The 12065-nt window shown below is 40.0% G+C and overlaps 2 protein-coding genes across 3 annotated transcripts; both read right to left on the minus strand.

The window, feature by feature from the left end:
* Positions 1–6273, minus strand: fam219b (family with sequence similarity 219 member B). Of its 2 annotated transcripts, none has more exons than XM_075465419.1 (6): positions 6049–6273; positions 5418–5526; positions 3976–4054; positions 3791–3868; positions 3348–3399; positions 1–2315 (listed from the first exon to the last, which is right to left on the minus strand). In XM_075465419.1, exons 1-6 carry the CDS (start codon positions 6121–6123, stop codon positions 2166–2168), a joined length of 543 nt encoding a protein of 180 aa, XP_075321534.1. In that variant the 5' UTR covers positions 6124–6273; the 3' UTR covers positions 1–2165. The 2 variants fall into 2 exon arrangements, with proteins under 2 accessions (XP_075321534.1, XP_075321526.1); XM_075465411.1 differs by having other exon boundaries at positions 3961–4054; positions 6049–6271.
* A 769-nt stretch (positions 6274–7042) lies between these two features.
* cox5ab (cytochrome c oxidase subunit 5Ab) lies at positions 7043–9542 on the minus strand. The gene is made up of 5 exons (XM_075471982.1): positions 9397–9542; positions 8052–8168; positions 7596–7717; positions 7283–7405; positions 7043–7166 (listed from the first exon to the last, which is right to left on the minus strand). The coding sequence occupies exons 1-4, from the start codon at positions 9467–9469 to the stop codon at positions 7292–7294; spliced, it is 426 nt and encodes a 141-aa protein (XP_075328097.1). The 5' UTR covers positions 9470–9542; the 3' UTR covers positions 7043–7166; positions 7283–7291.
* Positions 9543–12065: the final 2523 nt, after the last annotated feature.

The raw sequence follows: 12065 nt of genomic DNA on the forward strand, positions 1-12065 counted from the left end.
AGCATCTTCAGAGTTTTCTTTAATAATGCAATTCAATAAACGGTACAACTAAATAAAAAAGATTAGCAGTTACCATGGTAAAAAAAACAAAACAAAACAAAACAAAAATAATTATTGCATTTAGCACTCCATAAGAAAACCCCTGCACAAAGTTATACAACAACCAGATTGTCCCAATAGTTGCATAGTACAGATGAGTTCAAGTGTACCTGCTACTGACCATGAGTGTTAAGTGCAGCAATGTATACACACCAAACACAGCTCAGAGTCGGGTCATACACTTAAAATTCAACCAGTCCATTGAGAGCATTTTGCTTGAATACAAAGGAAACAAAAAACCCTCACTTGGTATAGCATCAGAGTCAGCTCGATCACCCACATTACAACCATGAAAGGCTAAGAGGTTATAATGTTCATTTCAACATGATTCTGCATATCTGAACTGAGCCCATCTCTGAAATACTATCCAAGGTTCCATCCTAATCCTCGCATGACACGCTTAACTCTTCCCAGTCCCTAATTTTGTTATTGTGGTGAAGTGATCTGCTGTGTCGCCTGTGTATTAGTGAGAGAACCAACGTCGACGTCATGAGAGCAGAGCAGCATCAGTAGCAACATGTTCGCCCTGACTTAAAACTTTCATGCACTGGACCAGAAGTGCAATTTTTCAAACTTTTATTTTACAAACATACGCAAAAGGCAAATTGCTCCCCGCTTGTGCGCTCACACACACGCACACAAATCTCCTGAGAAGGTGCCGACCGTCACCATCTCTGACATCGAGCAGTTTGTGTTGATATGGTCTTAAAATAAACCCAGAAAAAAAAAATAGTAAAATATTACCCAGACAGTAATGGGAGTAACAGATATATTCTCTAACAGAAAAATAACACTTTCTTTCATTCTTTCTTTCTCAGATTGACTGTTAGCTGTGTGCATGTTGTGTACGAAAACAAACCAACAAACATCAGACCTCCAACAGTAAACGCGTAGTTTAAACTGTGAACTGTAGATGACTTGTAGGGAATATTTAGTGTAGGCCTACTGAAACAACATAATAAATATATAAATAATGCAACTCAAATCTGATGTGCATACATATTCTTACTAATGAGATGCTGGATAGAGTTTTAAACCAAAATGCTACACATCCACAGCGAGAATTGGCCACATGAAACTGTACTTTTGGAATTCCTCCTAATTTAAATTGGAAATGTGCAAAAATGATGACACAGATTTGACCTTACTTCCAAATTTTGTTTTGTGAAAATATGGGAGGTAATGGAATTTAAAGAAATACAGCAGACAGATTGCAATGAAGTCGTGTATCGCAGCACTTTTTTAAAGTTTCCCCGTCTTAAATTCTGGGCCATAAAAAGCGTATAGGTGTGTGAGTATAGGTATTACTCTGGCACACTGTGGATATCTGCAACTATCCAAGTAAACATCTCGCAGAAGAGTGCTTCCTTCTTGCATTTTGCTCGGTGATGAACTCTAAAATGTAATTCCTTTTTGGGTAAATAATCATGATGGAAACATAGACTTATTACACATAAAACATGAAGGAGTAAAGTAGTTTTACTCAAACATCCCTATCTAAATTAAGTGCTTTGCTTCTTTGCTGTTTTCGTTGAAATTGGCATCATTTAGGAGTCAAACTCAAATGGAGGTTTTGAGGACGAAGGCAGTACAAAAAAAAAAAAAAAAAAAAGCCTAATGATGCATTGTCACGGGGATTTGAAGTGCCATTATATCAAATAACAGTTATTAATCAGTAACTGGTAAATGCAGAGTCACAAAAGAGCTAAGACATTACACAAACCATCATACTGTTTGCCAGAGGAAAAAAAAACAGTAACCAGTCACGTCCCAAATGTTGAATTGCTTTCCTGCTCCATATCGAGCAGTGTTGTGATCACTCCTGTAAAAAGAAAACGGGACGACTTCAATAAAATTGGTCAAACTTTGGGGGTCACAGTGGATAAGGCTTGCTCTCACGTCCATCTGCTTCTCATCAAGCGCACGGTGCACACGGTCCTGCATTAGGAATAGTTTGGCTTCAGAGCTGAAAGTCCTCAGGCAGCCTGCAGCAGCCGAGCTGCGTAACAAACAAGGCGTCGAGTGCCAGCGCACGCCTTCATAAGGTCCGAGTCACGGCACCGACATCACTGCATGGAGCACGACGGGCCCTCGGAGCAGCAGCACGCGGAGGAGCCCATGGCTTTGGGTGGGATCAGGTCCAGGTCTTCATCATCGGGGATCTCATCCAGGCGGTAACCATCCTGAAGCAGCTGCCTGCTTAAGTCAGGATGGACCTGGAGAGCAAAGGCAGTGAGACACACGTCAGAAGAGAGCAGGGCTAAATCTGGTAGATAGCCCACAGTTATCACAGAATACAATTCTTTGTGAAGTTTCATACATTGAAAATCTAAGAAAAAAAAAAAAAAAAAAAAAAAAAAAAGACTTTAACACATCTGCTCAAACCCTTTGATTAGGAATTGTGGGAACATTTGATCGGGATTTTCTTTTTTTGTTTGGTTTTATTCATTCTAACGTGGCAAATCTGTTCCCTACAAACGTATGCTGGAATATAAACCAACTATTTAAACCCCTGTTTATTTTGTGTAGCTTTTAGCTGCCATGAAAATTCTCAATCACCCAAAGGCAACATAAAAAAAACATGTAAAACCAGATTTAAGTATAAGATGTGCTGAAAGAAAGCCTAAATAATGCTGTCTATCCACATATCTGGGTCAGGAAACAGCCAGAGTGGAATTAAGAAATAAAGAAATTATTAATGTAATAATACTCACTGTGAGGCAAAAGGCACATTCTGTTCCCTCTGATTTCATGCAATGAAAACAAAACCTGGCGCTACATCTACACGTGTGATGCACTTATATCAGTTGAGTTCAGTTGAGTTGGAGTAACTTCTTTTATCAGAGTGTCTGCTGTGAACAACTTTGAGACAAACCGGTTCCTTTTAGCCTCTTACCCACTCATTGTTTGAAAAATGTTAGTAATCTGGTAGCACAGGCATCATGTAGTGCTCTGTAAAGTCATTTGGAGATGATGTTAAATATTTGCATTGAGAATGTTCTGCAAAGAGGAAGTGAGGGGTTTTATTGGTCCAATTACTTGTGTGTGCTATCAAGATAAAGTCACAGAGACAAAAGGACCAAATGGATTAATAAAGTCTGGGCTGATATGGAGACATTATCTCACCACATAATCTATCTGGATGCACCCCACCCCACGCATTTACACAATAGTCACAGAGCCAGTTTGACAATGTGACAAGAGAGATTCTGAGAGAATCTGAAATATGTCCTGTGGGGCGAACTCACCTCAGCTGAAGAGTAGCCTGAGGAATACTGCTCGAAGTCAATCTCTTCATCACTGTAAAGACGGGTAAGAGTAACCTTCTCAATCGGATTAGTTTAACTGCCAAATAAAAACCTGTTTAGGAACAACTTTACAAGGTTGAAGAAAAAAAATCTAACTGGGACGTTGAAATGTCTAGTTGGCTCCACCTGGGTCTTAATTAATGCAACATTCTTTGAAAGGAGAACTGAAACTATCAAAAGGAGTTTTATTTTAGGACATACTTTTCTAGTACACTCAGGCTTTATCTTGGTAAACAGACCAAATGACAATCCCAGAGCATGCTCATATAGCACAAGATGAGCTTTGAGCCATTAAAGGCTATAAACAAAAAAAAATCCCCTGAAAGGAATAAACAGACTGTCACTAAGCTCAGTTTAAAGTACATATCAGGAAGTGACCTTACCTGTCTGTGTCCAGCGCAACCAAAGTTTCCTCAGGGTGTTGACTCAGAGCAGCGTAGCCCTTGTTATACTTCACAGTCCTGAAAGAGGGACAGAAACAGCTTATGAAAAAAAAAAAAAAAAGGAGGCAACCCAAAAAGCTTCTCCATGTTTTCTCATCATGCCTCCCCACCTCTTAACTCCTTGCCTGGGCTGATGCATCACTGGAGGCCCGGCTGAGAGGGCTTTCTTCTTCAGCGCTTTCCTCGCCATCTCCCTGTGTTTCTCTTTGGATCATCAGAAAGAGTAGATTCATTTCAAACTCCAATGTTTTATCTCCCTCTAAACAGACCACATAGCTATTCTAAACAGTGACAGAGAAGTGGGCTAGACGTATGTAATGTGTCTCAGCAAATTTATTCCATATTATAAAACTCAACTCATCTGTGTGGAACTCTTTCTTACTCATGACCAGTGTTGGGAGTAACAGCGTTTAAGTATAACGGCGTTATTTTTCCAGTAACTGAGTAATCTAATTAATGACTTTTCCCATCGTTACGACGTCGTTATCGTTACTGAGAATATAAAGTGGCGCGTTACTACAATTTGGTTGTAGGCTTTAGGCCACACATCAGCTGCATGCTGCCTGGAGGGAGCACGGGTGGGGATGATGACACCGTTGCAAATGCGATGATGATTAGCTGTGTGGGCGGATGCCCTGCTCACGCTGTCTCACTGCACGCGTTGACCACTACTAAACACACACGAGACAGCGACAATGCCAGGTAGCGTTCTCTAACTGGAAGTACCGGCACTACTTCTCACCCGTGGAGATAAAAGGCAAGAATGTGTATGTAACATGCACGCTATGCCCCAGGGAAAAAAAACTTTATCCACGTCTGCCTCAAGTAACTCAAATCTAATGAAGCACGTTACATCAACCCATGCAAATATGAAGGCAGCACTTGTTGCTTCTGCAGCTAGCTAACCCAACCCCAAGCCCAAAGGCTGCTAGCGTGAGCCCCAGCGAAGGAGACGGAGCCACTCGAAAACAAACAACACTCGATTTTTCGGGTCAGAAACAGGTGACCACCATCACCATTTTATATTGAATATTTATGTTTTTATTTATATGCATCACATGGCAGGCTGCAATCTATTGCGTTCAAATAAATACCGAATGTTCTAAATTACTGTATATAGCGTTATAGAACATAAAAAATAACGCCACATTTACTTTGCTGAGTAACTAATTACTGTTAACTCAATTACTTTTTGGGAGCAGTAACTAGTAACTGTAACTAATTACTTTTTAAAAGTAACTTGACCAACACTGCTCATGACATCTGTTTTTTCTTGGTGCAAAAACATGACGTTATTCACCTGCCAAATGAGCATTAAACTGAGCTTCACCAGTCAATCAGTGCTATGTTGAATACAGCAAAGTAGTGGAAACCTTGAGTTCATACACATTTTAATGATACTAATGTACAAACCTTGGATTTCATTAAATTAGGCAAATGGTATTCTGTATACATGGTTCAATCAAAGCCGAATCAATGAAAAAAGAAAAAGGGGGGAGGGGAAACTCCTGGCTTAGAGATGTAATTATGACCTCTCCCAGGTTTGTTGAGTCAATAAAATGCTTACGCAGTTTGAGGTGGATGGCTGGAGCTCTGGACATGATGTACGGTCCTCTTTTCTCCACCGGCCTGATGCCTCCATCTGTGGTCTTAGGTCTTGTTCCACTACTTGGTCCCTACAATTTCACACGAGAGAAAATACTGTGAATCAAAGGTCCTGAATAGAAACCAAATAATGACATCATGTGAGCAGTAACTGACACGACACGTTTTTCTGGAGTATTTCTAAAGAAAAAAAAAGCCTTGAATTCCAGTGTTATTAAATGATTCAAGGGACAACTGAATTAGTTTCTCTGTTGTGATATTTAACAACGGTCTGCCTCTTCTGGTTATACCATACCTCACACGAGCTAGTTGAAAATGTAAGAAAACGAAATCAAATCCTAAATCTCTCAAAACTCTCTGAGGACGTTTTAGCTGAAAGAAAAGTGTCTCTGTGCTCATTCACACACCGGTCGTTTGAAATTAAGCCAAACTTAGGAGTGTTTAGCGGCAGAAAGTTCCTCCCCTCAGCAGCGATGTAGATAAACGTTTCTCATTTTAACAACAGTCCAAAATAACCTGCTAGGCTACTGAGCTAGCCTCCCTGTTTCTGTTTACAAGCTACTGTTAGCCGGAGTAGCTTTAGCTAACATTACCGTCAAAACTTGTGGCTCCTGCTGCGCTTCCAGGATGGTGTCTTTTTCAGGCTCCTCAATTATGTCGTTCATCATCTTGGCGTTAGTTGTCACAATTTACACCACGACACAGCCATGACAGTGGTCGTTATTACTTCGTTGTTTCCCCTCAGGGACAGATAGGCACTTCTGCTAGCCAGCTAGGCTGTTATGCTATCAGTGACAGCAGAGGTTTATTGTACTTCCGGGCAGATTTTTCCAAAATAAGAACCCCAGGTCCCCTTATCTTTTCGACCATTAACCCGAAGACATGTGTTACAATTCGGTTATCATTTCAAAACTATCAAGTCAATGTAGTCCAAGGAAAATAATGGATTGAATAAAGAAAAGTGCTACAGTTACAATAAAAAAAAATACCCATGAATGCTAACTGTGCTGCTTTACATGGGCTTGACTATGATTTCCAGCACAGTGTCGCCATCTAGCGGCACACCGAGGAAAACATGTCTGAAACTCAGACTGATACAACTGGGACCGCTTTAAGAAAACCTTTTAGAAACAGCTCTGCTTTATGCTTTGTGATGGCACGGTCTAGATGTACATTTCATTTTTAAGCTTAATAGAAATTATGTGTGCGTCACGTCAATAAATAAATACAACATTTAACTATTCTAGCTACTAAAGACGCCAAACTGAGTCAAAGGTCTGGTTTACAAGAGCTTAGCTCAAACGCTTCTCTTCATTCTGCTTTAACTAGAACACCGGATATTTTTGGTGTTTGTACTACATTAATGAAATAGAATATAACCAATGCCACTCACCTAATTAGTTACAATCTATTACATATGCTTAATTTAAGATTAACAAGGTATTTTATTTCTTTACTTAATGAGTAAACAGTGGCTCAGTTCAATCCAACTAGCCTTGGAAGCCACACCAATAATGCAGTCATCAACATTCTTGACATCTATGCTTCAAATGCAATCAAACGTTTGTCAAAGAAGCAAAATACAGGTTCAAATATTGTCTTTATTATATCCACTTTTTGTACACAACAGGACAGCATGTGTTTAATCAACAAAATACTTCTTAAACTGGAGAGAATCAGGAGGGCTCGTCTCTTCACGTGTCAAAAGGGTCTGAAAGACAGTAGACAAAGACATCTTTTTAACTTCAAGCACGTTATACAGTTAAAAAAGTCAAAAGTCATACACAAACAGGGTCAGAGGCAATGTATGGTATAGTGCGCTCTCACCTTGACGGTCTACAACTTGTCAATTCCAAGCTCCTCTGGTGTTGAGATGCCAAGTTCTGACAGGGTGGGTTTCAGCTCCTGGATCAGGTAGGGGTAGATATCCTTGTGGGGACCTGCTTTATCCTGGGAAAAGAAATGTATGAGTATCGTATTTTCCTCCATTATTATTAAAACCCATTTTTGCCTTTGCTTTGGTGAATCATTACATTCCAAGTTCCTGTTCTTTATCTGTGAAGAGTTGCAGCCCTAAACTGAAACGTAGTTGAATAAAAAGGTTGGGCTCCAAGTCAGCCGACGAAGGAGCGTCATTCACCTTGACAGCTTCAAGGATTCGGATGGCGCTGGCCAGATCGTCAAGCCTCCGGCAGGCTCTTAGCGCTGAATCCAGGATCTTGGCTTCAGGTACCAGATCGTATCCGATCAGGGTGTTCATGCCTTTGGGTTTCAAATGAAAGAAAAGCTAAATTATTTAACATAAACAGTAAAACTGCTCAGAAGTGAAAGTCTAACTCACTGCTTTTAGCAAGACTTTTCCAGAAGTGGAGCATGGCCTACTTTGAAGTGATTAACTTCTGATGTCGAATATATATATATATATATATATATATATATATAGTCACGTTAGACATATATAATCTGACGTAATCTCAGGCTGCTGTTTCCAAATGACCACAAACAAAAATCCTAACAATCACCGTGGTAAAACATGAGTAAAAAGAGGAGAAGACACTTTTGCAACAGGGGGAGCATATTCTCTCAGCACAGTCACCTTTCTTCAGCTCCCAGGCATCAATGTCAGGCTTGCTGAAGTAAGTGACCCAGCGGGAATCAAACTCCTCATCTGTCTCCACCTTACCGTGGGAGTAACATCTGGAGGCCAGTGGAGCTAGAAAACAGGAAGAATACCCATATTTTTAAATGCTTCAATAATTCATGAACTTATAGAACCAAATATCGAAATAAAAAGGGGTAATAGTCTTATACACATATAGGAATAGAACAGGTTTGCCTGACTGAAAAACAATAATGGCTTATTTCGACCGATAAAATAAATACTTTGACACATGACTCTTCTCAAAGTAGTGAAAGACAAATGTTCAGGCCTTTAGTCGTACATACAACACAACAATGCCATTTTAAACCTGGGCATACCGCAAACAAAATATTTTTCATTGTCCCACCACAAAATGAGTCAATGTCTGTATGAAATAAAGAGCAGAAAATGCTTCTCGGGAACTATGGCGAACAGCGATCACTTAAAGCTCAGAGGACGAAAATCTAGGAAGCCACACTATTTTCATCAGGGAGGCTGCTGTTGTGTTTCTGACAATTGGGATTAAGATAAGATTAACCTTTATTCACCCTAAATTGCTCCAGCATCAGAAATACAGTACAGCTGGGAAAAGGCAAATGGGAATCAAGACAGAAAGCCAGAGAAGTTGTACACAACACAGGGCTTCAACCAGCACACCAGATCGCTTTAGTTTATTTAAATGATCATTCATACAATATGACAGTTCGTAATTAAGTTACCCCCCCTCCCCTCGGTGAACTAACGACAACTTCTAATCTACTTTGCTTGGTTATCCATTTACTGTAAGCTAACAGCTGATGACCTGAGAAGAGGATTTCAGGTCGGCTAATTTGAGAGATTAAAAACATCCTTACAGGCGAAAATATCCATTCACAGTTAGATCCGTGTAATCATAATCCAACGTCACACGTTGTATCGTCTAAACTCAGACCATATCGTTTATTTGGTCTGAGTTTAGACGATACAACGTGTTGGTATCCGCTGCGTTTTAACAGCGGTCACTGACACTCTTGAACTAACAACAGGGGGTCACCACAAGGTCGTGACTTAATTCTCTTTGAAATTCACCCCGCAGGACTTTATCAACTACAGATGTACGGAATGTACACGTACAATAATATTTTCATTCGAAGCCCCAAAAGGACAACTACTCACAAAAAAGAATTCAATGTCACCCTGTGATAGCATACCTGCACCCAGCAGAAGCTAAGCTAGGTAGCTAGCCGAGTAAGCAAATGGTAGTCAACTTTATAACAGAAATAGTTTAATTTCGTGACAGGCGTGAAGCCGACACTCCTACCAGTGTAGCAGGGTCGTGTCCGAGCCAGAGTCCGAGCCCCTGCGGCTGACAGTTGGAAAACTGCTCGCAACATGATGCCGCACTGTGGGTGCCGATCGTCCGGAATATGCTAAAGAGGGAGACTCCGGCCGGAAAGACACGATGATGGCGCCAGGTGTCACGTGATCCACGGAGAGAGCCGAACGCTTCCACGTAGGAGTCGCTGGCATGTCCCTCCTGCTGAGGGTGAACCGTCCGCACTGATTAATCTCTGAAACAAGATTTTAAATATTTGTTTTCCAGCCCATCCGCTCATTACAAAGCCTTTTAACAAAATTTTAACACAATGTAAAATCCATTGCTCTCTCTTTTTTTTTTACATACTCTCATACACTTGTTTGTGTCTGAGCGTATTTAATCGGAGTAGCAAAGTATTTACTATAGTGATCTTTCCCCTGACTTTTTCACGTTATAAGGTTTTATAGCACCTTTTAACCTTAGCTAGGTTGGTTCTATAAAGCACTTTACGATGTGTCTCTCACTCATCTATTCACACACATTCATGCAGCTCCTCACTTATCACAAACATTCTCACACACCAAGAGCACATCAGGGGCAATGTTGCCTGGGCACACTTGGATATAGGGCTGATAACTGTTCGTAACATATGGATTCTTTTCTGATACACCTATAAGATTTCGCAGAAAATACACCAATCACCTGTTTTGGAAACAAAGGAAATGGGCAAGTATAAGGATTTAAGTGACTTGATGAGGGCTGGAATATGAAGGTTAGATGGCTGGGGCATTGCATCTTTGTGGAATGTTGCAGGTCGGCAATTATTTTTATGACAAATAAGGTACGAGAAGTTACATTTAAATTGCTCCACAGATGTTATCCAGTCAAGACCCGTCTTGTAAAATACTGGATCAATATTGACACAGACTGTTCCTTTTGTGTGTCATTTTTTGGGATTGCACCTACTCTCATGTTTTTTGGATTGACCTAAATAATTTCATAAACAACAAAATGTTGGAAAAAAAATAACTTTGGACCCTTCCATTCATGTGGATAAATACAACTATTTCACAATTCTGACACATACCACATATTCTGACACATACTTGCTACCTATACATTGTCGCTAACCAAGTACACCCCTACATGGAAATGGTAATCCTTGACGGTTGTTGCCTTTTTCAGAAGGATAACACATCCTGTCGCACTGCAAAAAAAGTTTCAAGCATGGTTTGAGTAACACAACAAGTTTGAGGTGTCGATTTGCCCTTCAGATTCTTCAGCTCTCAACCAAATCACACATTCATGAGATTTGCTGGAAAAACAAGTCCAATGGAGGCCCCACCTTGAAATGTATAGAAATGAAAGGATCTGCTACTGATGGCTTGGTGCCATATAATCACAGCATACGTTCAAATGTCTGGTGGAGTCAATGCTAAAACAACTCAGGTCTGTTTTGGATGAAAAAAAGGACCTACTCAGTATTAGATAGGTCTCATAATAGCATGGCTGATCAGTACAAATATATAATTTTGTTTCTACAGGTTGTACAGGACCCCTATTTGTGAATAAACTTAGTGTCATGTGTTCAATTTGTTTAGTGCCCCTTTAATGTTTGGCTACAAGCAAGCAGAAATGAGGCATGAACTACCAGCAGAGGGAGCATCTGGTCTAAAAATAAGCTCTTGAGTCCTCAGCCCACAATAAATTTCTAATTTGGTGGTACACCAGTAAATATCTACTTTAGGAAAAACAAGTTACAAGCTAAGGAACAAACCAATTACACTCAGAAGCATCCGATTTGTTAGGGTTAAACCACAAATAATTATATATTTAAGATTTTTTTTATAAAGATAATGTGGATAAAAACATTCAATATTTTTTTTCTGTTCATCTTTGTGTGTGTCTGTGTTCATGTGTATGCACAGGAAGTGCATGTATGGAATGAGTAATGGATGTAACTAAGGTATAGTGGATTACCCTCTCGCACGTCTCTGTTGTTCAAGTTTGTGTGTATGTGTGTGTGAGTGTGTCAGTGTTCTTAGTGACGTGGTAAACTCTAATCCGCCCTAAGCCCAGGGCACCACAGTGGATGTCCATTAGTGTAATGTCTGCCACACATCTCTCCTTCTCTGTCTCTTTCTCTCTTTGTCCGAGCCTGTCTTTCATTTTCTGTCATGCTTAATACACCATCAAGCTTTTAAATATCCATGCTGCCATTGCATGTTTCAGCCATGTTGCTCAGACTTTTGCACTCTGTTCCAAACTCCCCAAGGAACATCGCAATGGTAAATGTGTTTTTTTCCATTATAGTATGACTTTACATTCATGTTCCTGGTGTTGTGAACCATCTTTTCGATTACTATAGTGTACGGTAATATACCCTAAAAGCAAGTAATTTCAAGTTGAGCACACTCTAAGGTCTTATTACCCAAGAATTAGTGGTTAATCATAAGATATGATTTCCTGTTAGCCTGTGGTTTTCCTAAGCTTAGATCGACAAGAACCATAAAGAAACATGTTTGAGAAAGATGAAGAAGAAAGATGTTTGCACTAGGTTAAGTAGTTGCAGAACATTCCTTGAAAGTTTAGCTAAGACTCTCTCAGACCAACATTGTGCTCTCCACATAATATTCCTAACTGGTAAAGTATAGGTATTTACAAAAACAGTG

This window comes from Odontesthes bonariensis, chromosome 1 (genome assembly GCF_027942865.1).
Source record: "Odontesthes bonariensis isolate fOdoBon6 chromosome 1, fOdoBon6.hap1, whole genome shotgun sequence".
NCBI classification, from domain to species: Eukaryota; Metazoa; Chordata; class Actinopteri; order Atheriniformes; family Atherinopsidae; genus Odontesthes; species Odontesthes bonariensis.